We start from the raw sequence: 23,042 nt of genomic DNA on the forward strand, positions 1-23,042 counted from the left end.
GGGACGAGCTCGTGCTGTAAGAGTAACCACACTATCAACTCCACCTGACGAATAAAGATCCCGTTTCACGGGGTTCACTAGCTAATAAAATCGCATAGCCCTGAATCGAGTATATTCTTCTTGTTCTTTCGGCAATTCCCGTTTAGGGGTCGCCACAGCGGATCAAACCATCCGGCCCTGTCCTGAGTGTCCTCCACTACACACCAGCCACTCTCATATCCTCTACACATAATCATTATGATTTCATACAGTTTGAAGTACACTGTATTAACACGCTGAACATGGGAATTGTGGCTGCCGTCAGTGGCAGTCATGCAGTTTGTTATTTTCATGATTGAAGTGACAATAAATAAGTTAAGGTAAAGTAAAATCATTTGTTTATTAAATCTGATTGTAATATGTATTGTTTAAAATGCACGTTTAAAGGTTCTACAAATGTTTCCAGGGTGTAATTAATGTTTAATTAGTTGTTTGGGATAGAGCTTTATTTTGGTCGCGCGCCGCTCTCTACACGACGGCGTTGATTTAAACAGTAACGGAAATAACCGTCCGCTAGGTGGACGGGCAGATGTTTAAAGAAGATGTGGTTTTGTTTCAAGTTAACCCTTTCAAGTTAATGCGGCCAATGAGGTATGTAATTTGTATTTTAATATGTGTATGGGAAATAAGATGTTTATCTATGAAGGATTGTTAAGTTTCAGTTAGTTATTTAGTCTCAAGGACTATTCCGAATTTACTGATGTTGTTTGTAAGCCAATCTACTGATTTGTGAATATTTATGTTGTTGAATCATATTCTTATTGTCTATTCTCTATGAGAATCCCTTATTGTATGAAAATCTATTATTGTATGTTTGTACAGTTCTCACGGCATCGTTGGTTACACCTGTGTCCGAATTAAATGCCAGTAAATCAGGAACGCCTTGTGTCCGTTATTTCAACTTGGAGGGAGTTACAGGAATATTGACTGTACTCAACAGTGGCGTGCACAGACATTTTGGGGGGCAAGTCCTCGGGGGGAAGGGGGGTGTGGTGAAGGGCACTTTTTAGCGCAAATAAAAAAAACTACAAGCTCATGTTGAATGAAATTTGACTTTTATTTGTAACATTCTCTAAACGTGAGTTTTCAATGAAAAAAAGTCACGCAGCCAACTGATATAATTCATATCCAATATTAACTATATACAGTCATGTCCTTCAGTTAACTTCTGTTTACCATCCACTGTCTGCAGGTCTTGTTGCATATATTTTGCAATTAGTAAATCAATATAGGCCTACAATTAAGACAGTAAAAGACCAAAAAGTACGAGAAGGAGTTATAGGCTACTGAGTGTTGTCATTACATGAATGCAGATGCATTTTTCACAGGTAGGCTAATGGTGAACTTCCCGTTTCTTCTTTCACAAATGAATGTGTTAATTTATGTTGTCTAACAAAACCTATACAACAGAAGACGTTCAGCTTAACACATAGATTTGCAAACTCTACCTTAATTATTTGTATGTGGTCGTCCTCACGTTATCTATCATTGATTTGGGCTAGAGCGACTAGTTTATGGTGACCAGTCGGCTAAAAATGCTTAGTAGTTTGGTGCTGTATGAGACATTTTACTGCACAACAAAATGGTTTCACGTTGGGCTTAGAGGGCAAACGGTACTATTTGACTTGATGTGTATGTGACCTGGCTGGTGGGGACGGGAGAAGAAGTCTATCTGTGACCATGCGTGCTGTGCTGAAGACGCTTCCTTCCACTCGCTGAACTGAACTGCTGCTGCAGCGCATCTGGTGTTAAAGGAAGAGAGAGGTCGGGTGTGTGTGAGGTTGTGGCGCATTACAGGGCATTGTTTTTAATCGCTCAGGTTTTCAAAAGATCATTTCAACCGACCTCAGTAAAATGTTAATAATATTAATAATAATATTAATAATAATAATAATAATAATTACACACACACACACACACACACACACATATATATATTTTCTGTACAAAATATATATACATATAATATATATATATATATATATATATATATATATATATATATATACATATATATGATCATATTGACTTGATAAGCAAACATAGCACTTCCGAAATCGGCAATTTCAATGACACAGTGGCCGTCTGTGGCGTCATAGAGGCCAAATTGCTTTCCAATCATACGAACGTTCATGTTATTCAGTTATTGCTAAGCGGGACGTGAAGCAGGACATACTGCTATCTACATTCACGTCTACATTTACCAGATCCTACATTACCCAGTGGATTTAATTGGGTGAGTATTTAACGATGGTTTCAATCGTTTTCATATTTTGCGGTAAAACAAAGTTACTGCCGTTCGCTACAGCTTGCGTTGAACACTGTCAGAGCTAGCCACAAGTTCTTGTGAAAAATATGTAGATAGATAGGCCTATTAAGTTAATATGCCCCGACAGTGAGGCACAGGCATGTGAGTGGAGGAACTGTGTTGGAAGGTGCAGTTGCTCCACCACCAACCACACGAAGCAGGCTCAGCAGAAGTGCTGCTCAGTCTGAAATCTGGCACTGACCTCTTGGCCTTTAACCCCATGGCAGTTGGAGCGTTTCACCAGCATGAGGAAAAAGAAGGTGAAGGAGAAGCCCAGTGTCCCGAGCCACAGACACTCATCTGCTGCCCAGTACAAGATCTCCGGCATGCCCACCTTAATGGACCACCCCGATGGGTACATCCTGGAGCTCTTCGAGCCGATGCTGGTGAGGGAAGGGCGTGTGTGTGTGTGTGTGTGTGTGTGTGTGTGTGTGTGTGTGTGTGTGTGTGTGTGTGTGTGTGTGTGTGTGACAATAACAATAGGGAGGTAAAACAGCTAACTGACAAGTGGAAAAATCAAAGAAACCCAGGGGGTGACCCAAGGGAAAAGCAAAAAAATAAAAAAAACTCTTCTCTCTCTCTCTCTTACACACACACACATACACACACTTTCTGGCTCTTTCCGTTGGTTCTCTCTCGTTTATCTTCTCCCTGTCTCTCCAGGTTGATCTGAATCTGAATGCGGAGAAGCAGCAGCCTCTGAGAGAGAAGGACATCTCAATCAAGAGAGAGATGGTCTCTCAGTACCTCCGTACCTCCAATGCTGTAAGGAGCGTGCACACACACCTCCACCTTTATTCCATGTGAACTCTAGCAGATGTTGATCTGATGTAGAACCTGCTGCCCCCTTGTGGTGAACGTGCAGGTGAATTGTGTGTACGCGGTGACTGACATAGGGTGTAGTTCCAGATTGAGCCTGGGTGACTGAAGGGTTTGTTCTGGGCTGGGTTACAAAAACTGAAGTGCTATAATCTCATGAAACCTGTACCAGCTTACAAGCTGGATGTGCTTGCTAGAATACCTGACAAGGTCATCTGAAAAGCACTGGGGTAGTCAATCGTCTCTAAAGGATCTAACATTGTATATGGCTTCGTGTCTGCATAGGCAGCATTTTGGGTCATTAACATGTAAACCCTAATATGAAGACTGTTGATTTTTAGATACCTTAAATTTCTACCAAGTTATCTAATTTTAGCCAGATTCTAAGGTGATAATTTTTATAATCATTTTCATAATAATTTCTCATGCAGGTAGTCATCATAACATTTTCGATGTGTTAACACTCCCATTGCTCTATATTCTCAGACTGTTGTGGCCAGCTAGTTTACTAACGTCTCAGCTCAGTTGGCCAACAGTTAACTGGTAATCTTGTCAACTCCAGCATTGGCCACAGGAATCCAACTCTATCTTTTATTTTATTTTTGTATAATATTGCATAAATAACATGCAGAATGCTCAGATATAGATGGATAACAGGCTGAAATAGGCATATATGATGACCTGTGTGTGTGTGTGTGTGTGTGTGTGTGTGTGTGTGTGTGTGTGTGCATGCACACAGGGAAGGAGTCAGAAGGAGAGCTCCAGGTCTGCTATGATGTACATCCAGGAGCTGAAGACTGAACCCCGAGACACACAGCTGCTGTCCTGCCTCGAATCTCTGCGTGTCTCCCTTAACAACAACCCCGTCAGGTAAAATCCATACACACGGAGTATGTCGCACCCTCACACACGCGTGGCCCGTCTCCTGGTGCCCCGCACGCGGTCCGTGTTAACTGTGGCACTGCTGTCTTCTAGCTGGGTGCAGACGTTTGGAGAAGAGGGGTTGGAGCTGCTGCTCAGCTTCCTGAGGATACTTCAAGAAGAGAAAGAGGAATATACGTAAGGCCCAAGTGTACATGCACACACACTGTTGGTAATTAGCGGTTCATGATGATGGGTAGTATGTGCTGTTTCTGGATGGCTCACTGACTCTGTCTCCATCTGTGTGTGCCAGCAGCAGCAGCGTGGGCGTGAAGTGTCAGCATGAGATCATCCGCTGCCTAAAAGCCTTCATGAACAACGAGGTGAGGGAGTCTGGGGCTCCAACCCCACCGATCACAGATCACAACCCGCCGCTAGTGTTCAGTCTCGTACGGTAGGGGGCCAGGCAGTATTAATGTTCAGTCTTGTACGGTAGGGGCCCGTATTAGTGTTCAGTTTCGTACGGTAGGGGCCTGTATTGGTGTTCAGTCTCGTATGGTAGGGGCCCGTATTAGTGTTCAGTCTCGTACGGTAGGGGCCCGTATTAGTGTTCAGTCTCGTATGGTAGGGGGCCAGGCAGTATTAGTGTTCAGTCTCGAATGGTAGGGGCCCGTATTAGTGTTTAGTCTCGTACGGTAGGGGCCCGTATTAGTGTTCAGTCTCGTATGGTAGGGGGCCAGGCAGTATTAGTGTTCAGTCTCGTATGGTAGGGGGCCAGGCAGTATTAGTGTTCAGTCTCGTACAGTAGGGGCCCGTATTAGTGTTCAGTCTCGTACGGTAGGGGCCCGTATTAGTGTTCAGTCTCGTACGGTAGGGGCCCGTATTAGTGTTCAGTCTCGTACGGTAGGGGGCCAGACAGTATTAGTGTTCAGTCTCGTACAGTAGGAGGCCAGACAGTATTAGTGTTCAGTCTCGTATGGTAGGGGGCCAGACAGTATTAGTGTTCAGTCTCATATGGTAGGGGGCCAGACAGTATTAGTGTTCAGTCTCGTACAGTGGGTCATCAGTTTTAGTGTTCAGTCTCGTACGGTAGGGGCCTGTATTGGTGTTCAGTCTCGTACGGTAGGGGCCTGTATTAGTGGTCAGTCTCGTACGGTAGGGACCTGTATTAGTGTTCAGTCTCGTACGGTAGGGGCCTGTATTAGTGTTCAGTCTTGTACGGTAGGGGCCTGTATTGGTGTTCAGTCTCGTACGGTAGGGGCCTGTATTAGTGGTCAGTCTCGTACGGTAGGGGCCTGTATTAGTGTTCAGTCTCGTACGGTAGGGGCCTGTATTAGTGTTCAGTCTGTGCTGCTGTGTTTCAGTTCGGTCTGAAAGCCATGCTGGCCTCAGCCGATGGGATCGCCCTCCTGGTCCGAGCTGCCAACCCTCTCATCCCAGACATGATGGTGGACGCTGTCAGACTGCTGTCGGCCATCTGTATCCTGGAGCACACCGACAACTTGTGAGTGTGTGTGTGTGTGTGTGTGTGTGTGTGTGTGTGTGTGTGTGAGAGAGAGAGAGAGAGATATGGTTAACATTGCTAACTTTTATAGTGTCTCCCAGTATACCTTTTTCTTTCCGTGTTGTGTGTTAGCTGTGTGTGTGTGAAGGCAGGCATCTGCATGCATGTGAGTTCGTTCAACTTTGTATGTGCCTTGTATTTCAGTCATGAGCGTGTGCTGGAGTCCATAACTGTGCTTGGTGTGGAGAGGGAGATGGAGAGATTCCAGCCCCTGCTGTCGGGCATGCAGAAGACCAACATCCCTCTCAAAGTAACACACACACACACACACACACACACACACACAAACACACAGACACACACACACACACACACACACACACACACACACACACACACACACACACACATACACACACAAACACACACACACACACACACACATACACACACACACACACACACACACACACTCACACAAACACACACACTCACACAAACACACACCTGCATGTTTGTTTGCATGGCTTACATATCTTCCATAGACAGTCACCCTAGCAACTGGAGATGTCTTTTCTCTTTCCTCTGTGTTGAGGGTTTGCTATAGAGCGCTGAATTTGTTTTTTCCATTATGTGAGAATTGACTTACAATTTCCTTTTCGTGTGTGCGTGCGTCTCCCAGGGGGGCTGCATGCAGCTGATCAACGCCCTGATCATCAGAGGAGAGGAGTTGGACTTCAGGATCCACATACGCTCAGAGCTCATGAGACTGGGACTGAGGGACCTACTGGCTGTGAGTTGACCAACACAAGCACATACAAGTCTTGAGACAAAGCCATTCATTATAAGATCTTACAGACGCCTACGCAGATGCAAGGGCCTTGTGGATATGCTACATAAATAACAGATTGAGAAAATGAGTGCTAGTGTGAAGGCCATTAGCTAAGGGTTAGGGTCATTTACAAGGGCTTATACACACAGTGCATCAAGTTGTCTGTCAAAAGTTCCAGCTATCCAGCCTTTATAATTGCTCACAAGTTTTTTCTTTGGCATTTATACATTTTTTTCTCACTTAAAGAAAACGTGAGAAGAAAATAATATGTGTGTGTGTGTGTGTGTGTGTGTGTGTGTGTGTGTCCTGAGTAGGAGGTGAGGGTCATTGAGAACGAGGAGCTACGCGTGGAGCTGCAGGTCTTCGATGAGCAGGCCAACAAAGACTCTGAAGTCCTTCGCTCCCGTCTCTATGACATGCGCGTTGAGATGGAATATCCTTTCACCCGTGACTTCCCCCTCCACTGGGGCACCAACAGAGCTTCTATTACCCTACTATCTTAGTTTGCTATGTAGTAAAAAAGTTTTCAGGTGAAGCTTGAATTGTTATTGGTTTAGGCAGTAGCGTAGTTCTGCTCTTCAGCCACCAGGAGGTGCAAAGACACCTACTGAATTAATCATCTTTGTCTTAACATATAAATGGCTTATAATAGACGCTTATAATATACACTAATAGGTCACATAACAGGACATTGTCATGTAAAAGACGTCCAAACATTTCATGGCCATCTCTGACATGGTGCTGTTGCATGTGTGCATGAATCTGTGTGAAGATCCTTAACAGTGTGGTGTTTACTGACATATCGGAGGTGTTCCAGATGCTTCTGAACACAGTGAAGGATTCTAAAGCAGAAGGTCACTTCCTGTCCCTCATGCAGCACCTGCTGCTGGTGCGCAACGACTGCATGATTAGGTATGACCTCTGACCCCTCACAGCGACCTTCCTTGAGACCTGTTTAGTGTGTTGGGATGGAAAAGAGAATGATGGGGTGTATGTGGAGACTGATGAGGGACCACATGGAAGTGCCAGGTGGAAGGATGAGGGAGAAATGGAAGAAGTGGTGATGAATGAGGAAGAGGAAGTGATACTGCCCAAGGCAGAGTGAAGCAGGGGGGCGGGGTCACGGGAGACCAATGAGCACTAGTGCTGCTGACTGACGGGGAGAGAGAGTGAGGTGGAGAAGAAAGGGGGGAGAGAGGGAGGCAGGGGGGAAGGGAGAGATGATGAGTGGAAAGAAGATCACAACATGGAGGGAGAGAAGTGCAGAGATTGATGGACAGAAGCATCACTGGCCGTCTTGAAATGTTCACTCACTCATGGTCTTCACAGAAACACAGGGATGGGCTTGTGTTAGTTTGGATGTGTTTTGTATAGGTTAGTTGTGTATTGTGTGTATATGTGAATTATTTGTATACGATTTGAGTTTCTTAAACCTAACGATAAGCTCAGGAACCAAAATGAATCATGAACACGTGAACCGCATGTTTTGTTTTGAACACTTGACCTTAGCAGGACGGTTCTGCTGGTCCTGATAAAGTAGCTTGCTGCTCTTTTTCTGAGGGTTTTTCCTATATAGGACATTTTTATTCTTATGGGGGCAGTCATGGCGTGGTGGTTAGGGAACTGGTCTTGTGACCGGAGGGTTGTGGGTTCGATCCCCAGGCCTGATGCCATGACTGAGGTGCCCCTGAGCAAAGCCCTTAACCCTCCATTGCTCACTTGTATAAAAATGAGATTAAAATGTAAGTCGCTCTGGATAAGGGCGTCTGCCAAATGCCATAAATGTAAATGTATTCTAAACATTCACAAACCAGCCCCCTCACACATTAGGTTGGGATCACACACACTTTCCCTCTGTGTGATTTCACTGAGGAAGCGAACAGGAGGAAGTGTGTATGTGTGAGAGAGAGTTGGGGGGCAGAGAGGGAGATTGTAAATGGTTTTAGGATGTCAGCCTAAAACCATACCTCCAATATTAATGATTATCTTCTTGTCTGTCTGTCTCTCTCTCTCTCTCTCTCTCTCTCTATCTCTCTCTCTCTCTCTCTCACACACACACACCTCTCTCTCTCTCTCTCTCTCTCTCTCTCTCTCTCTCTCTCTCTCTCTCAGGCCACAGTACTATAAGGTTATTGATGAGTGTGTAGCTCAGATAGTCCTCCGCAGAAATGGCTGTGATCCTGACTTCAAATGCAGAAACATCCAAATGGACATTGAAGGACTTATTGGTAACACACACACACACCCAACAGCAGCACTTTTCTACATCACAATTTCTTCCTACACACACGTACACACGGGCTGCATTCTCGCAGTGCTGCAAATCCCGTTCTGTCCACAGTGTGGCAGTATAGAGTCCAGAGACATGGGTTCAAAGGGGGTGAGCAGCTATCTAGTACCTCAACACCTCCATTTTAGATGCAGTTTCTTACACAAAGATTGTGTCAAGACTTCACCACTGCATTTTGACACTGAACGCGTTTCCCTCAATGTTAGTGGAGTGTGTTGGTTGGACTGTTGGTGCCAGCCACTTCTCCTACTCTCCGCTCAGGTGACCAGCTCTGTGTTTGGCTGCCGAGCGTTCAGGTTTGTCTCATGTACTCAGCTGCTCATGTTTACAAACCAGCTGTTTGTCTTCCTTTGCTCTCATTTCTGGTGTCCCTTCTCCACGATGTGTGTGTGCCCAGGAGGATGAAGAACAGGCCTTCCTCATGCGTTCTCTCTGCCTCGGGCTCGCAGTGCCACCTGTGCTCACTCATTAACATATTCTCTCCTTAAGCTGCTCCTATTGGCTCTTCACCTCCAGAGCCTCCCTCCCCTTCCCCCCTGGGTCAAGCTGAAAATCTAGCACTTTCTCTGCCTTTTTTTAGATTTCTGTATTATATATTTAAAAAATCTTTGAATGCGGTTTATCACAGATTTAGATCTCAGATCTTTCCCTCTCTCTCTCTCTCTCTCTCTCTCTCTCTCTCTCTCCTCTCTCTCTCTCTCTCTCTCTCTCTCTCTCTCTCTCTCTGTGTCTTTCACACACACACACACACACATCTTCTCTCACTAACTTTGTTTCCCCCTTCTCCTCTAGATAATATGGTGGATAAAACTAAAGTGGAGATCAGTGAGGCCAAGGTCATAGAGCTAGAGAAGAAGGTAAACACACACACACACACACACACACACACGCACGCACGCACGCACGCACACACACACACACACACACACACACACACACGGCTTGCACATGCACATAGACATCTCACATTTCTAAGGTCACATGCTCACCCATCACATTTCAACACTGCTGAATATTTTACATATAATCAAACTTTCTCAGCATACCAGCTCTAAGCTCACATACACCCCCGGCACCACACACACACACACACACACACACACACACACACACAGACACACACACACACGCGCGCCCCGTGTGAGCTGGCAGATGTGTAATTTGCGAGGAGAGATGGGAGCAGACAGGAGATTTCCTCTTCCACTCTGTGACGGACTCTCTCCTAATCCCTCCCAGCAAGACTTCCTCTCTCACACTCTACAATTACACTCTGTGTGTGTGGGTGTGGAGTACAAAGGTAGGGGGTGTGGAGGTGTGGGTGTGTGTGTGTGTGTGGGGGGGGGTGTGGAGTACAGAGGTAGGGGGTGTGGGTGTGTATGTGTGTGTGTGTGTGTGTGTGTGGGTGTGGAGTACAGAGGTAGGGGGTGTGGAGGTGTGTGTGTGTGTGTGTGTGTGTGTGTGGAGTACAGAGGTAGGGGGTGTGGATGTGTGGGAACGAGTTGCAGGCAGAGAGAAGAACTACTGAGTTTAACACAAGCGCCTCCTCTCAACCTGCTGTTAATGTGGAACACACACCAGCAGCCTTCAGAGAGGCCTGTCAGCATCTGGACCCGTGCAGGAGCGAGAGGTGTTCTCAGTCCTGTCCTCTTCACCCTGGTGCCTGTGAACTGCTTCCTCCCACTGACGCACTTCAAACAGTGGCATGTGCTGGAGAAGCCAGCCAAGAGCTCCTGCGCTCTTCTTCCTCAATCTTGCTCCTTCTCTCGCGCACTCTGGTGCTCTACAACACACTCTGGTGCTCTGTCACACACTCTGGTGCTCTGCCACACACTCTGGTGCTCTGCCACACACTCTGGTGCTCTGTCACACACTCTGGTGCTCTGCCACACACTCTGGTGCTCTGTCACACACTCTGGTGCTCTGCCACACACTCTGGTGCTCTGCCACACACTCTGGTGCTCTGCAACACACTCTGGTGCTCTGCCACACACTCTGGCTTTACCTCTGCCTTTTGCTCTCTCTCCTCGACGAGTCATTAGCAGGCTGGTCCTTTTTAATGAGCCCTGGCCACTTGGGGATGAATCAATGATGCGTCTAATGAGACATGGATTTAAACCCCATTCATGTCTCTCCAACTCCAGCCAGGACCTGTAATATCTACCTCCTCTCTCTCCACCCCTCTGTCTGTTCGACATTAACAGTTTTCCGTATAATGAGCATTGCTTGTAATGTGAATCTCTTTTGTTCTGCGTCCTTGAACTACATTTGGAAGTTGAAACTATTCCTTCTAAGAAACAACACTGTTGTTTGTGGTTCTCTCTAGGCATCTGTTTATCTGATTAGGTATTTGTTTAGGTAAGTATAATGTAGCTATCATGTAAAAGACTGTTACAAAAAATGTAACAGTAATGTAACGCTGCTGGTTTGCTGTCGTCTACATTTGATGTTGTGAAAGGGGTGAGTAGAGTGCTAACACAGCCATGTCTTCAGCAGGGGTTCACCACGACTTTCTTGGTTTCCCTCATGACCAGAGATGTAATAATTCTCCCTCTCCCCCTCCCCCTAACTGTCTCTCTGGCTATTTCTCTCTACATATATTTCAGATTGAGAAATTGTCTAAGGATCTCGAGGAAGCCAAGTCTGAACTCCTGACAAAAATCACAACAGCCCCCATACCTCCACCCCCTCCTCTACCAGGCATGCCTCCCCCACCTCCACTCTTACCTGGACAAACAGCTTTGCCTATGGCCCCGCCTCCCCCGCCATTACCTGGCCAAGCCACGCCCCCACCTCCACCTCCGTTACCTGGCCAAGCAGCCATACCTCCACCCCCTCCTCTACCAGGCATGCCTCGCCCACCTCCACCTTTACCAGGGATGTCAGTACCCCCACCACCTCCACCTTTACCCGGGCAGGGAGGTATGATGCCCCCGCCGCCACCTCCTTTGCCCGGTGGTCCTGGCATGCCTCCACCTCCACCTCCGCCCCCAGCATGTCCGGGTATGCCTCCGCCTCCACCAATCGGCATGCTTGGGATGCCTCCCCCTCCCCCCGGGGGGTTTGGAGGCTGGGCCCCCGCACCTCCACAGCTCCCCTTCGGCCTCCAGCCCAAGAAGGAGTACAAGCCTGAGGTGCAGCTCAAGCGAGTCAACTGGAGCAAGGTGCGTGTGTGTGTGTGTGTGCGTGTGTGTGTGTGCGTGTGTGGGTATGTGGGCGGGTCTATATGTGTATTACAGAAGTACAGGTCAGTCGGAATCCATATAACGGGTACGGCCGTATTGTGTAGCCGTAACTGTGTGTATGTCCAGGGACGTGGGGGTGTGTGTATGACACTCTGACATGTTACATGTATGTGTATGAACCATGTGTGATTATTAGTCCTACAGCTTTTTCCTCCTCCTCTCTCTCTTGTTCTCTCGCTCGTTCTCTTGATGCAAGAGTTAAAACATCAAAACCTTCTACCTCCCCCTATAGCCTTAAGCTGTTCTTTAATGGCAGCAGATGAGTTCATCAGTCTGTCACTCTCTCTCTCTCTCTCCTCCTCTGTCTGTCTCCTCCTCTCCCTCTCTCTCTCCATGTGTCTCATTCAAACCATTAATGGCTTTTTTTGAAAATGTCATGGTTGGACAAACCAAGGAGGTGGGGGATCAGTCCTTGAAACAACCTGATTAAAGCTTCAAACATTTAACACTTGTCTAATTATCTGAAAATTAATCTGCAAGTGGAGAGAGAGACACAGAGAGGGGAGATTAGAGCGAGGAGAGAGAGAGGTGGAGAGGGGAGATTAGAGCGAGGAGAGACACACGGAGAGGGGAGATTAGAGCGAGGAGAGACACACGGAGAGGGGAGATTAGTGCGAGGAGAGAGAGAGGTGGAGTGGGGAGATTAGAGCGAGGAGAGACACACGGAGAGGGGAGATTAGTGCGAGGAGAGAGAGAGGTGGAGTGGGGAGATTAGAGCGAGGAGAGACACACGGAGAGGGGAGATTAGTGCGAGGAGAGAGAGAGGTGGAGTGGGGAGATTAGAGCGAGGAGTGCTATCTCATCTGCTGTTTCCAGAGTGTATTGGATCTTTTGTCCCATTTTGGTCCTTTGTGCAGAGGAGCCATGATCGGCTTTAATAAGTTTCAGCCCCCTCTCCACACCCCACTTCAGCCCCTCTCACCATGACATTGGTGTGCAGTCTGTATGTGAGGTCGTGTCTGTGTTGGGCTCTAATCTCCTGCAGTTTTCAGGTGCTCCTCTCCTGCTCTCACTTCTAGGAGTCAGTGCTGCCATCCTGATCGTTTGTATGAGGGGACATGTACTCATTTGTGGGCTGTAGTGATGGACAGGCGTTGGGGGGTGTGCGGTTGGAGTGATGGTGTTGTGATGGTGTTGTGATGGTGTTGGCTGTAGATCAGGCCTGAGGATCTGTCTGAGAGCAGCATCTGGGTCAAGGCGAAGGAGGAACGCTTCGAGAGCAAAGAACTCTTCTCCAAACTCACTCTCACCTTCACTTCCCAGACCAAGAGTGAGTCATTACCTTTTGTGTGTGTATGTGTGTGTGTGTGTGTGTGTGTGTGTGTGCGTATGTACTAGTTTGTCTTGGTGGGCATGTTTTGTATGCCTCTTCTCAATATATCACCTCACATCCCCCTCTGTCTGATCTCCTCAGTAGATCACCTCACATCCCCCCTCTGTCTGATCATCTCCTCAGTAGATCACCTCACACCCCCCTCTGTCTGATCATCATCTCAGTAGATCACCTCACATCCCCCCTCTGTCTGATCATCTCCTCAGTAGATCACCTCACACCCCCCTCTGTCTGATCATCATCTCAGTAGATCACCTCACATCCCCCCTCTGTCCATCATCAGTCTTTTTTAGCTACAGTTTTAAATATCAGATTGTAAAGTAGAAAATATCTGCATCTCTCACAAACGGCTCTCTCCCTCATGTTCTCTTTCCTTCCATCATATGTAGCCATAAAAGACCAGGAGAAAGTGGACGGAAAGGCAGCTCAGAAGAAGAAGGAGAAGGAGTTGAAGGTTCTCGACTCCAAAACCTCCCAGAACCTCTGTGAGTATGGGTTCATGACCTTTGATCTGTCACCTTCCTGCCCGTGTGCAGGCAGACTGCTGATGAACAGTGTTGTGGGCCATAGAGATGGGCCATAGCAACGAGCCAACACTTACCTGCTGTTATTGTAATTTCACTGTAATGAATCGAGCTGATGCTTTACAAGAAACTGCTACTGGTTTGTCTGATTGTGTGTGTGTGTGTGTGTGTGTGTGTGTGTGTGTGTGTGTGTGTGTGTGTGTGTGTGGAGCAGCTATTTTCCTGGGGTCAACCAGACTGCCGTATGAGGAGATCAAAAATGTGATTCTAGAAGTTAACGAGAAGGTGCTCACTGAAAACATGGTGCAGGTGGGTGTGCATGTTTGTTTGGTACTTTGGTGCTTTATATGTTAATAATAGAATTTTTAAATCAATACGGAATTTAACTGGGAGCCAATGCAGGGCTGATTGGACTGGTCTAATATGCTGAAATTTTGTAGTTCTGGTCAGAACTCTGGCTGCGGAATTTTGAACTATTTGAAGTTTATTTAGATTCCTATCTGAACATCCTGACAGTAGTGAGTTACAGTAGTCTAATCTGGAGCTAACAAAGGCGTGCACCAATTTTTCTGCATCATCCTGTGATAATGCATTTCTTAACTTGGCAATGTTGTGGAGATGTAGAGAAGCTATCCTAGTAGCATTATCTATGTATTTATCAAATGATAGGTCAGAGTCGAGTATGACGCCTAGGTTTTTGGCTACTGTATCATTTGTATCTGATCATGTGTGTGTGTGTGTGTGTATGTGTGTTTCAGAGTTTGCTGAAGTTGTTGCCTAATCAGGAACAATTGAGTCTATTATTAGAGCGGAAGGATGAATATAATGACCTGGCAGAGTCAGAACAGTTTGGAGTAGTGGTGGGTACACACACACACACACACACACACACACACACACACACACTCACACACACACACACACACACACACACACACACACACACACACACACACACACACACACACACACGTCTCTGTCTTTAATTTTTGGTTCAGTGCCAAATACCTGTCATTTTTCACTGTTACATTCTCTTCATTGTATGTTTTGCATTTTCATTCAGACAATAATTTCAAATATTGCCCATCTAATGAAGTCACAGAATGTTGGCGCTGGCCCTAGTGAGCAATACAGGTGTCAGAAGACCTTTGTGCTGTTTTCACTAAGTAAAGCTGGAAGGAATGAGCTTGTGTGTGTGTGTGTGTGTGTGTGTGTGTGTGTGTGTGTGTGTGTGTGTGTGTGTGTGTGTGTGATCTCTCTGGTCCTCCGTCCTCCAGATCAGTTCAGTGAAGAGACTGAAGCCCCGTCTCACCGCCATCCTGTTCCGCCTGCAGTTTGACGAGCAGGTGAACAGCATGAAGCCAGGTATCGTTGCCGTGACGGCAGCGTGCGAGGAGCTGAGGCAGAGCAAGAACTTTGCCAACCTCCTGGAGATCATCCTGCTGATGGGCAACTATATGAACGCAGGATCCCGTAACGCCAATGCATTCGGTTTCAGCATCAGCTACCTGTGCAAGGTGTCTCGCTCTTATATATACACACACACACACACACACACACACACACTGCCTTGTGTGTGTATGCATGATGCAGCATACAGTGAATGTACCTATTGCTTAATGGTTGTTTATAGAGGCATTAACACACCCTGCTCACACCCCCCCCCCCTCTTTACTGCAGCTACGGGATACTAAGTCAGCAGATCAGAAGCAGACTCTCCTGCACTTCCTGGCAGACCTGTGTCAGGAGAAGCACCCTGAAGTCATGCACTTCACTGATGAGCTTATCCACCTGCAGAAGGCCAGCCGAGGTGCGCACACACACACACACACACACACCACACACACACACACACACACACACACACACACACACACACACACACACACACACACACACACACACACACACACACACACACACACACACACACACACACACACACACACACACACACACACACACTCGTACATAGTCTTCTGGCACTCATGCTTATACATTAGTAAAGCACTAAGTAGCACCATGCACGTAAATCATACATGTAAAGATCTGTCATAAAGAACCATGTCAAGGACACCGCAAATAACAAAGAAAAAATGTTGCCGAAACTGTGTAGTCTTCTGTCTTTTCAGAGAAATGGAATAAGTCAGCATCTCTGTTTTTTTGCAGTGTTTGCAGAGGCCCTGCAGAAAGATCTGGACCAAATGGGGAAGCAGATCAAGAGTCTGGAGAAGGACATAGAGACGTTCCCTCCGCCCCAGAATGACAAGGACATGTTTGTGGAGAAGATGACAATATCCTTTCCCTGACTGCCAGCATGACTGAGCGGACGTCTGCTGTGTGAATGACAGGAACCTTCTAGTATATGTTTTGAAACGGCTTGATTGTTCGGATTGTGATTGTTCAGTGTCTGTAGTTTCATTTGAGAGAAGAAGCATTTCAGGATGACTTATTTAAATCAAAGCACATGAAGGATGAAGGAAAGCTTTTTTTTTGCCTATTTTGACTATTATTATTATTACTGTAATAATTATTATTGTTTGCCTTTTATCCCTACTATTAAAATTTTTTTTCTTATTGACTAGATGGCTTGATCAGGTTGATGGCTATTATAAAGGCATGTTGTAGAAGTTGACTGTTGTCCAGTATAGTGTGTAGTGTCACTGACCTCTGTCCAGTGTAGTGACGTGTAGGTGGTGCTTGGCCCTTGTTTGTTCTTTAACTTGGCCTACAGTTTTGTGGTGAGCGCACAAGAACAGTTTGAGAAGCTGGAACTCATGCACAAAAATATGAACAAGCAATACGAAGACCTGGCCAAGTACCTGGTCTTTGATAGCAAGAAGATGACCCCCGAGAAGCTGTTCGGTGACCTCAACATCTTCAGGAACATGTTCCAGGTAAGGTCGTAGGTCACCGTTGACCAACTCTTATGACCCCAGTATGACAATTATGGTTCTGTTTGTTCTTCCACAAGGTTTGTACAGTTCTGAGCTGTAACGCTTCCTGTGCAGATGTAGATATTGACATTCCTGAGCTAAGTGTAGTTTGATTGCAGTTCTGAAATACCACAGTGTGTGTGTGGGAGAGAGAGAACGCCAGCGTGTGGTTAGGCCATTCTGTCTGTCTGGGCTGTTTATAGTAATAAACGCAGACATCTGCTCCCTTCTTTTGCGTATAAAACATCCATACACACAAACGCACCAAAGCACAAGCAAAATGACCACATGCTAGTGCATAGACAGGAAGATTTTCAGTGAAGAAACGTGAAAAAGTTCTTTGTTTTTTGGTACGGTTGCATATTTGTGCATGTGTGTGGTCCGTTACAGCAAGCTGTGAGTGAGAATAAGAAGCGTAAGGAGTCGGAGGAGAGGATGCACAAGGCGAAGCTGGCACGGGAGAAGGCGGAGAAGGAGAAGGAGGAGCGTCAGAAGGGAACCAATGCGGGCCAGATCCTCAACATCAACGGCGGTATGACACACGAGCCCTGCTGCGTCTGCATGACGCTGGAGAAGGGGGAGTCCTCTGGGAATGTGCTTGCTTGAGTCTGGAGCTCTGATGTAGTTCTCACCATTCACCACTGGAGGCAGTCATAGTCCATGAAATCTCTAGAGAGTAAAATTACGCCTGTGCTTACACTAACTCACTAAAGAGAGTAAAATTACGCCTGTGCTTACACTAACTCACTAAAGAGAGTAACATTACGCCTGTGCTTACACTAACTCACTAAAGAGAGTAAAATTACGCCTGTGCTTACACTAACTCACTAAAGGGAGTAAAATGTCCCTCGTCTTGCCCATTTAGGTTATCCTGAAATGTCTACCAGGAACCAAATGTTTATGCCAAACAAATATTTCAAAACATTGCAGCCTGCAGTAAATGGTACTGAAATCGGAGTAAATCGGATTTATTGTCCGTGCTGTACAGGTTACTCTCTCACCTCTGTATGTGCCTCGTCTTTTTCTCTTGCTCTCTTAGCCAATCGGAGACGAGCAGGCCATGCAGTGACGAACATTCTCGCCAAAGAACTGCTTCAAGAAGTCACTCCATCCAGTGCCGCCTCGATTGGACACTGAAAGCAGGAAGGCGGAGCCAGTGGAAGACACGGGTTCACTGGAGGATCTCTTGGACAGTGCCCTTTCACGTTCAAGTTAGCACGATCAAAGCATGGGAAATGTTACACTGTTTGTTCATACACATGCACATCTCGCATGTTTCAGAAAGGCAGACGGTTTTGGGCTGATGTTCTGAGTGGCTGCACTGAATGAATCAAAGCGCACATCTCCGTGCGTCTCGTCGGTGGCCTGAAGAGTATGGAGGCGTCTTGACGAAGATCTGGCAGCGATGTGGTCTTTGCACACTGCCTGAACAGTTGAGCTTGTATGAAGAGCACTTTGCAGTCATTTGACCTACGGACGGTTCGGTTAGTTTCATCTCTTCCCATTTCTAGATGTTCAGCTCTGATCAAATTACTGATTCAGCCCTGTTGTTAAGAGGTTTGGACTTTGGTTATGGTTTATTCCTGAAAATGAAAGCTTCAGAGATTTAGAAGACTTTGATTTTTCCCAGGCTAGATGTATTCAGACCTGCTGTTTCTGCTCCAGGGGAAGGTCTTTCTTTCCCTCGTCACTTCAACTCATTGGCTGTATGTATAAATCAAAAACAGATAATCTGAATGACTTCCGCCCTGTTGCACTAACATCTGTCATTATGAAGTGCTTCGAGAAGCTGGTGCGGAGTCATGTCAGTGCCTGTCTGCCAGCCAACCTGAACCCTCTTCAATTTGCCTACAGAGCAAAGAGATCCACAGAGGACGCTGTAGCGACAACACTACACACTGCGCTGACCCACATGGAGCAGCTAGGGAGTTACGCCATCCTCCCACATAGACTGGTATCCACGCTGTCAGATCTAGGACTCCCATCACAGGTATGCAACTGGATACTGGACTTCCTGTCAGGCCACTCACAGAGGGTCAGATTGGGTCCTCACATCTCCACGGCTCTCTTTCTCAACACAGGGACACCGCAGGGCTGTGTGTTTAGCCCACTCCTCTACACCCTCTATACATATGACTGCATCGCCACCCACCACAGCAACAAGGTCATCAAGTTTGCAGATGATACCACAGTGGTCGGGCTCATCTCAGACAGGGAGGGCGAGCAAGCCTACAGGAACGAGGTAGTGTAATAGTCTTCTAATTGGATGCTCTAAACAGTCCATAAAGAAGCTACAACTTGTACAAAATGCCGCAGCTAGAGTCCTAACTAAGGCTAGGAAATTCGATCATATTAGTCCCACTCTTGCGGCATTACACTGGCTCCCGATTATATATCCAATTGAATTTAAAGTTCTTCTGTTAACCTATAAGGCGTTAATTGGTCTTGCCCCACAATATCTGAGTGAACTCATTGCTCACTACAACCCATCTCACCCTTTGCGCTCCCAAAATGCTGGATTTCTCCTAGTTCCAAAAATTTGTAAGACTACAGCCGGAGGCAGAGCTTTCTCTTTTAAAGCCCCTCAATTATGGAATAGCCTTCCAGCTCCAATCCGAGATTCTGACACAGTTCCAATCTTTAAATCTAGACTTAAGACTCACCTATTTAATCAAGCCTTCAGCTAATATTCCCCTTGTAATGTTTAGGGGCTCGGGGGGCTCCAGACGTTGAGATTTCTGGTAATGAGGTGTTGATGCTGTCATCCAGCTGTGTCGTGGCATCACTCTAGTTGTGACAATGACTTGACTGGAAAGCAATGTCTCAGTGAGCCCTCATGCCTGTGGTCACCTCTGAACCCCTCCCTTTAGTTATGCTGCTATAGATTAGCCACATGTCGGAGCCACATGCTCATCACTGGCACGTGAGGTATATACATTTAAATCAATGGTGGTTTAAATTGATGTCCACTTAGTCTGTATTGTCTATCTTTTTGCATGTCTCCACCCAAGACGATTGGATACAGGCACCTGCAGGCACCTGGGGGATGGTCTGGCTTGCCGGTGGATGTGCTGATGCCGGGGTTGGATGTGCCGTTGCCACGGAGGGTCGTGCTGGTGCTGGCTCCTGCCTGAGGCCCACCGCCTGCACCGAGGGGACTGATGCTGCTTAAAATAAATTTGACTTTGACTTTGGTGCAGTTGACAGAGTGGTGCAAAATTAATAACCTGCTCCTCAACCCTCAAAAAACAAAAGAAATAATTATTGACCTCAGAAAGGGAAAAGTGGACATCCAGCCACTCATTATTGGTGGGACCAGTGCGGAGAGGGTACCAGTGTTCAGGTTACTGGGCATCGAGATGGAAGATAATCTGACCTGGAGTGCGAACACCAGAGAGCTGCTAAAGAAGGCACAGCAGAGATTGTATTGTCTGAGAATACTTAGGAAGAACCACCTTCCCAAAAATTTATTCTGTGCCTTCTGTCACAGCTCTATAGAGAGCATACGTACGTATGGACTGTGTGTGTGGTATGGCAGCTGTACAGCACAAGAAAAGAAAGCGCTTTACAGAGTCATCAGGTCAGCAGAGAATACAATTGGCTGCAATCTCACAACTCTAGACCAAATCCACACCTCTCAATGCAGCCAAAAAGCCATAGACATTGTACAGGACTCGTCACATCCTGGACACTGTCTCTTCCAACTACTGCCATCTGGCAGGAGATACAGGGCTTTTAAAATCAGGACAACCCACCTCAAAAACAGCTTTTACCCTAAAGCCATCATGGCCTTAAATTCAAACACAGCTTAGTTATTTCCAGGCATGTGTAATATGTTCACTCACAGTTGATATTTAATCTGTACTACATTGGAGCAATATACTTGTGCAATATAATCAGTATAAAACCGGTGCAACTTTTGTGACAGACAGTGTACAATCTGTTGCTTCTGTTACCATCATTGCTTCTATATAGTCTGTTATTTTGGTCATGGTTTGCAGGCTCAGTGAAAGCCAGCAGACTACTCAATGGCTGGAATGACTAGAAACTGTAATTACACTTGGTACGTTACCAGTGTGAGGACCGTCTAGTTTCTGACCAGCTGTGAAGACCTTGAGAATTTGACCTTCACTTCTTTAACTCCTCCGTCTCATATGTCCTGAAATTGAATGAATGAACGTTCAACTTATATTTCAATGTACTCAAGGTCGCTTTACAATTTTAACGCAGGTACAACTCTTACACTTGCATTCACACACCGGCAAGAAGCGGCAGCCAATTGCGCACAGCGTACTCTCTACCAGGATCCACAGCCCCCTGGGGGACTGAATGGGGTGCAGGAAGGGGAGAGAGGATAGACCCTAGTGACAGAGCACCATCCACCACTGGACATACAAACACACACATTCATGCACAGATACTCAGACAACTGCTTTTAATGGACATGAAGAGACATAGACACACACTCAGGGAGAATTTGTCAGGGAATGCCAATTTACCTAACCTCCATGTCTTTGGACTGTGGGAGGAAACCGGAGAGCCCGGAGGAAACCCACGCAGACACGGGGAGAACATGGAAACTCCACCCAGATAGGGACTTGAACCCAAGACCCCAGTGCTGAGAGGCAAACGTGCTAACCACCAAGCCACCGTGCTGCCCACTTGAACTTGACTAGAGTTCAGCACATGTGTATCACTTTCCACTGTCATTAGCCCTGGAGGAGAACAAAACATCTAATGGCATGCCTGGTGTACTCCTCTTCACACTGATTGGTCTTTTTGTCAGTCTGTCATCCTTCATTTGTTTCCAGCCAATAGGGGCTTTAGATTTTGCAGTAGTCCCACCTAAAGAGTTTTGTATTACCTCATGTGCAACACAGGAGAATCATCTCTGGGTGTGGCTTCATGATTGTTTCATAACACTCTGACATTTTTATAAATAAAGTTAGCTGGATGTAGCTACATGTAATTGTCTGATTTCCAGACAATGTCTGACTTCCAACTTGTTACCATGATACATAACAGAGCTGACAGAGAGCAAGAGAGAGAGAGAGAGAGCGAGCATAGTCCTGAAATAATTTTGAAACAGGTAACAATATGTAAACTGTAAACAATCATATGTATGTGTAAACTGTAAACACCCAGGACTGTCTGGATTTCTGAATTGTGGGGCTGGTATTTTATGCTGTAGTTCTATGTTATCCATCTAAATGAATGTAGGACCATGTTATCCATTTAAAAAACAACAAATATGAACTGCATGTGCTGTGAGATTTAATAGCTTTACACCGTAAGTGATGGGTTGGTTTTACTGTTTGATAAAGATAAGTAAGTCTGAAGGGTGAACAGTGCTTCATGAGTGATAAGTCAAGAAGGATTCAAGGATTCAAAGGATTCAAAGCTTTATTGTCATATGCACAGTAAGGAGCAAACTCCCCTGTACAATGAAATTCCTACATTGCTGTCCGCCCTGGATGTAATAATGTAAATAAATAAGAAATAGAAGAATAATGGAAATATAAAAACAAACATACTCTCAAAGAAATACAAAATACAAAAACAGAATTATTTACAGTGTGCAATGGTTGGAATGGTAGTGCTATACAGTAGAGCTATTTACATTGTACAATGGTGGGATACATTAAGTAATAAATATATTGCAGTAATCCATAATGTAGTGCAATTGACAGTTAGTGCAAAAGAGTTTGTGAGGTGTAAATCACTTCTATACCTCCAGGCCTGACAGTAAGAGTGTGAATAGTCTGTGTTGGGGGTGGGTGTGGTCTTTGATGATGGAGGCGGCTCTCCTGTGGACTCTGCGTTGATTAATGCTTTTCAGAGAGGGCTGTTTAATTCCTGTGATTTTTGTAGCTGTTTTTACCACACTCTGCAGGCGTTTGCGGAAGAAGAGTTCGTTGGCATACTCCTACTCATTAAGATTGTGACGGGCAGGGTGAGCAACTAAAAAGGAAGCGATCACGCCAAGTCTCAGGAAAATAGGATGGTTTAATAGAAAGTGTGCAAACCAAAAACCTGTGCATTGTTCCAAATGAAGGAAATAAAAACCAGCAGTCAACTGGTACAAAGACAAGACATATATAGACGAACAAACGACCCTCAGGTGAGACGGATCACGGGTCCCGCCCACCTGAGGGACGAACATCACGTGACCAAAAACAGGACCGCTGCCGCTGTATACATTTATTACCCTTTATGGGGACACATACATTCTGGGCCAGACAAATAACCAAAAGCCCACTAACACATGGCAACATGGCCACTTTTAACAGCATGGGTGAGACCATACACAATTCACCAAATACATTCCCCCTCAACAAAGACTAACAGAACACT

At 46.0% G+C, this 23,042-nt stretch overlaps 1 protein-coding gene across 5 annotated transcripts; it reads left to right on the forward strand.

The window, feature by feature from the left end:
• Nucleotides 1-518: 518 nt before the first annotated feature.
• LOC143528326 (protein diaphanous homolog 1-like) lies at nt 519-19,887 on the forward strand. Of its 5 annotated transcripts, none has more exons than XM_077024018.1 (28): nt 519-630; nt 2,575-2,733; nt 3,011-3,112; nt 3,906-4,036; nt 4,142-4,225; nt 4,341-4,410; nt 5,392-5,531; nt 5,736-5,841; nt 6,214-6,324; nt 6,678-6,796; nt 7,159-7,275; nt 8,476-8,591; nt 9,446-9,510; nt 11,257-11,814; nt 13,051-13,165; nt 13,618-13,713; nt 13,967-14,061; nt 14,511-14,612; nt 15,030-15,269; nt 15,433-15,562; nt 15,922-16,046; nt 16,485-16,649; nt 17,079-17,220; nt 17,728-18,172; nt 18,319-18,394; nt 18,543-18,678; nt 18,770-18,930; nt 19,700-19,887. In XM_077024018.1, the coding sequence occupies exons 2-24, from the start codon at nt 2,593-2,595 to the stop codon at nt 17,823-17,825; spliced, it is 3,168 nt and encodes a 1,055-aa protein (XP_076880133.1). In that variant the 5' UTR covers nt 519-630; nt 2,575-2,592; the 3' UTR covers nt 17,826-18,172; nt 18,319-18,394; nt 18,543-18,678; nt 18,770-18,930; nt 19,700-19,887. The 5 variants fall into 5 exon arrangements, with proteins under 5 accessions (XP_076880133.1, XP_076880134.1, XP_076880132.1 ...); XM_077024019.1 differs by lacking the exon at nt 519-630 and adding an exon at nt 2,155-2,275 and having other exon boundaries at nt 19,663-19,887; XM_077024017.1 differs by lacking the exon at nt 519-630 and adding an exon at nt 2,155-2,275.
• Nucleotides 19,888-23,042: the final 3,155 nt, after the last annotated feature.

The sequence above is a fragment of the Brachyhypopomus gauderio genome, chromosome 12 (assembly GCF_052324685.1).
Source record: "Brachyhypopomus gauderio isolate BG-103 chromosome 12, BGAUD_0.2, whole genome shotgun sequence".
Taxonomy (NCBI): domain Eukaryota; kingdom Metazoa; phylum Chordata; class Actinopteri; order Gymnotiformes; family Hypopomidae; genus Brachyhypopomus; species Brachyhypopomus gauderio.

What these genes read in the sequence shown, in the direction of transcription:
- LOC143528326 (XM_077024018.1), top strand. Translation starts at nt 2,593, where the DNA reads ATGAGGAAAAAGAAGGTGAAGGAGAAGCCCAGTGTCCCGAGCCACAGA. An exon ending in GAAGAGAAAGAGGAATATAC is followed by an intron (nt 4,226 to 4,340) that starts GTAAGGCCCAAG and finishes TGTGTGTGCCAG; the next exon opens with CAGCAGCAGCGTGGGCGTGA. An exon ending in AGCGAGTCAACTGGAGCAAG is followed by an intron (nt 11,815 to 13,050) that starts GTGCGTGTGTGT and finishes TGTTGGCTGTAG; the next exon opens with ATCAGGCCTGAGGATCTGTC.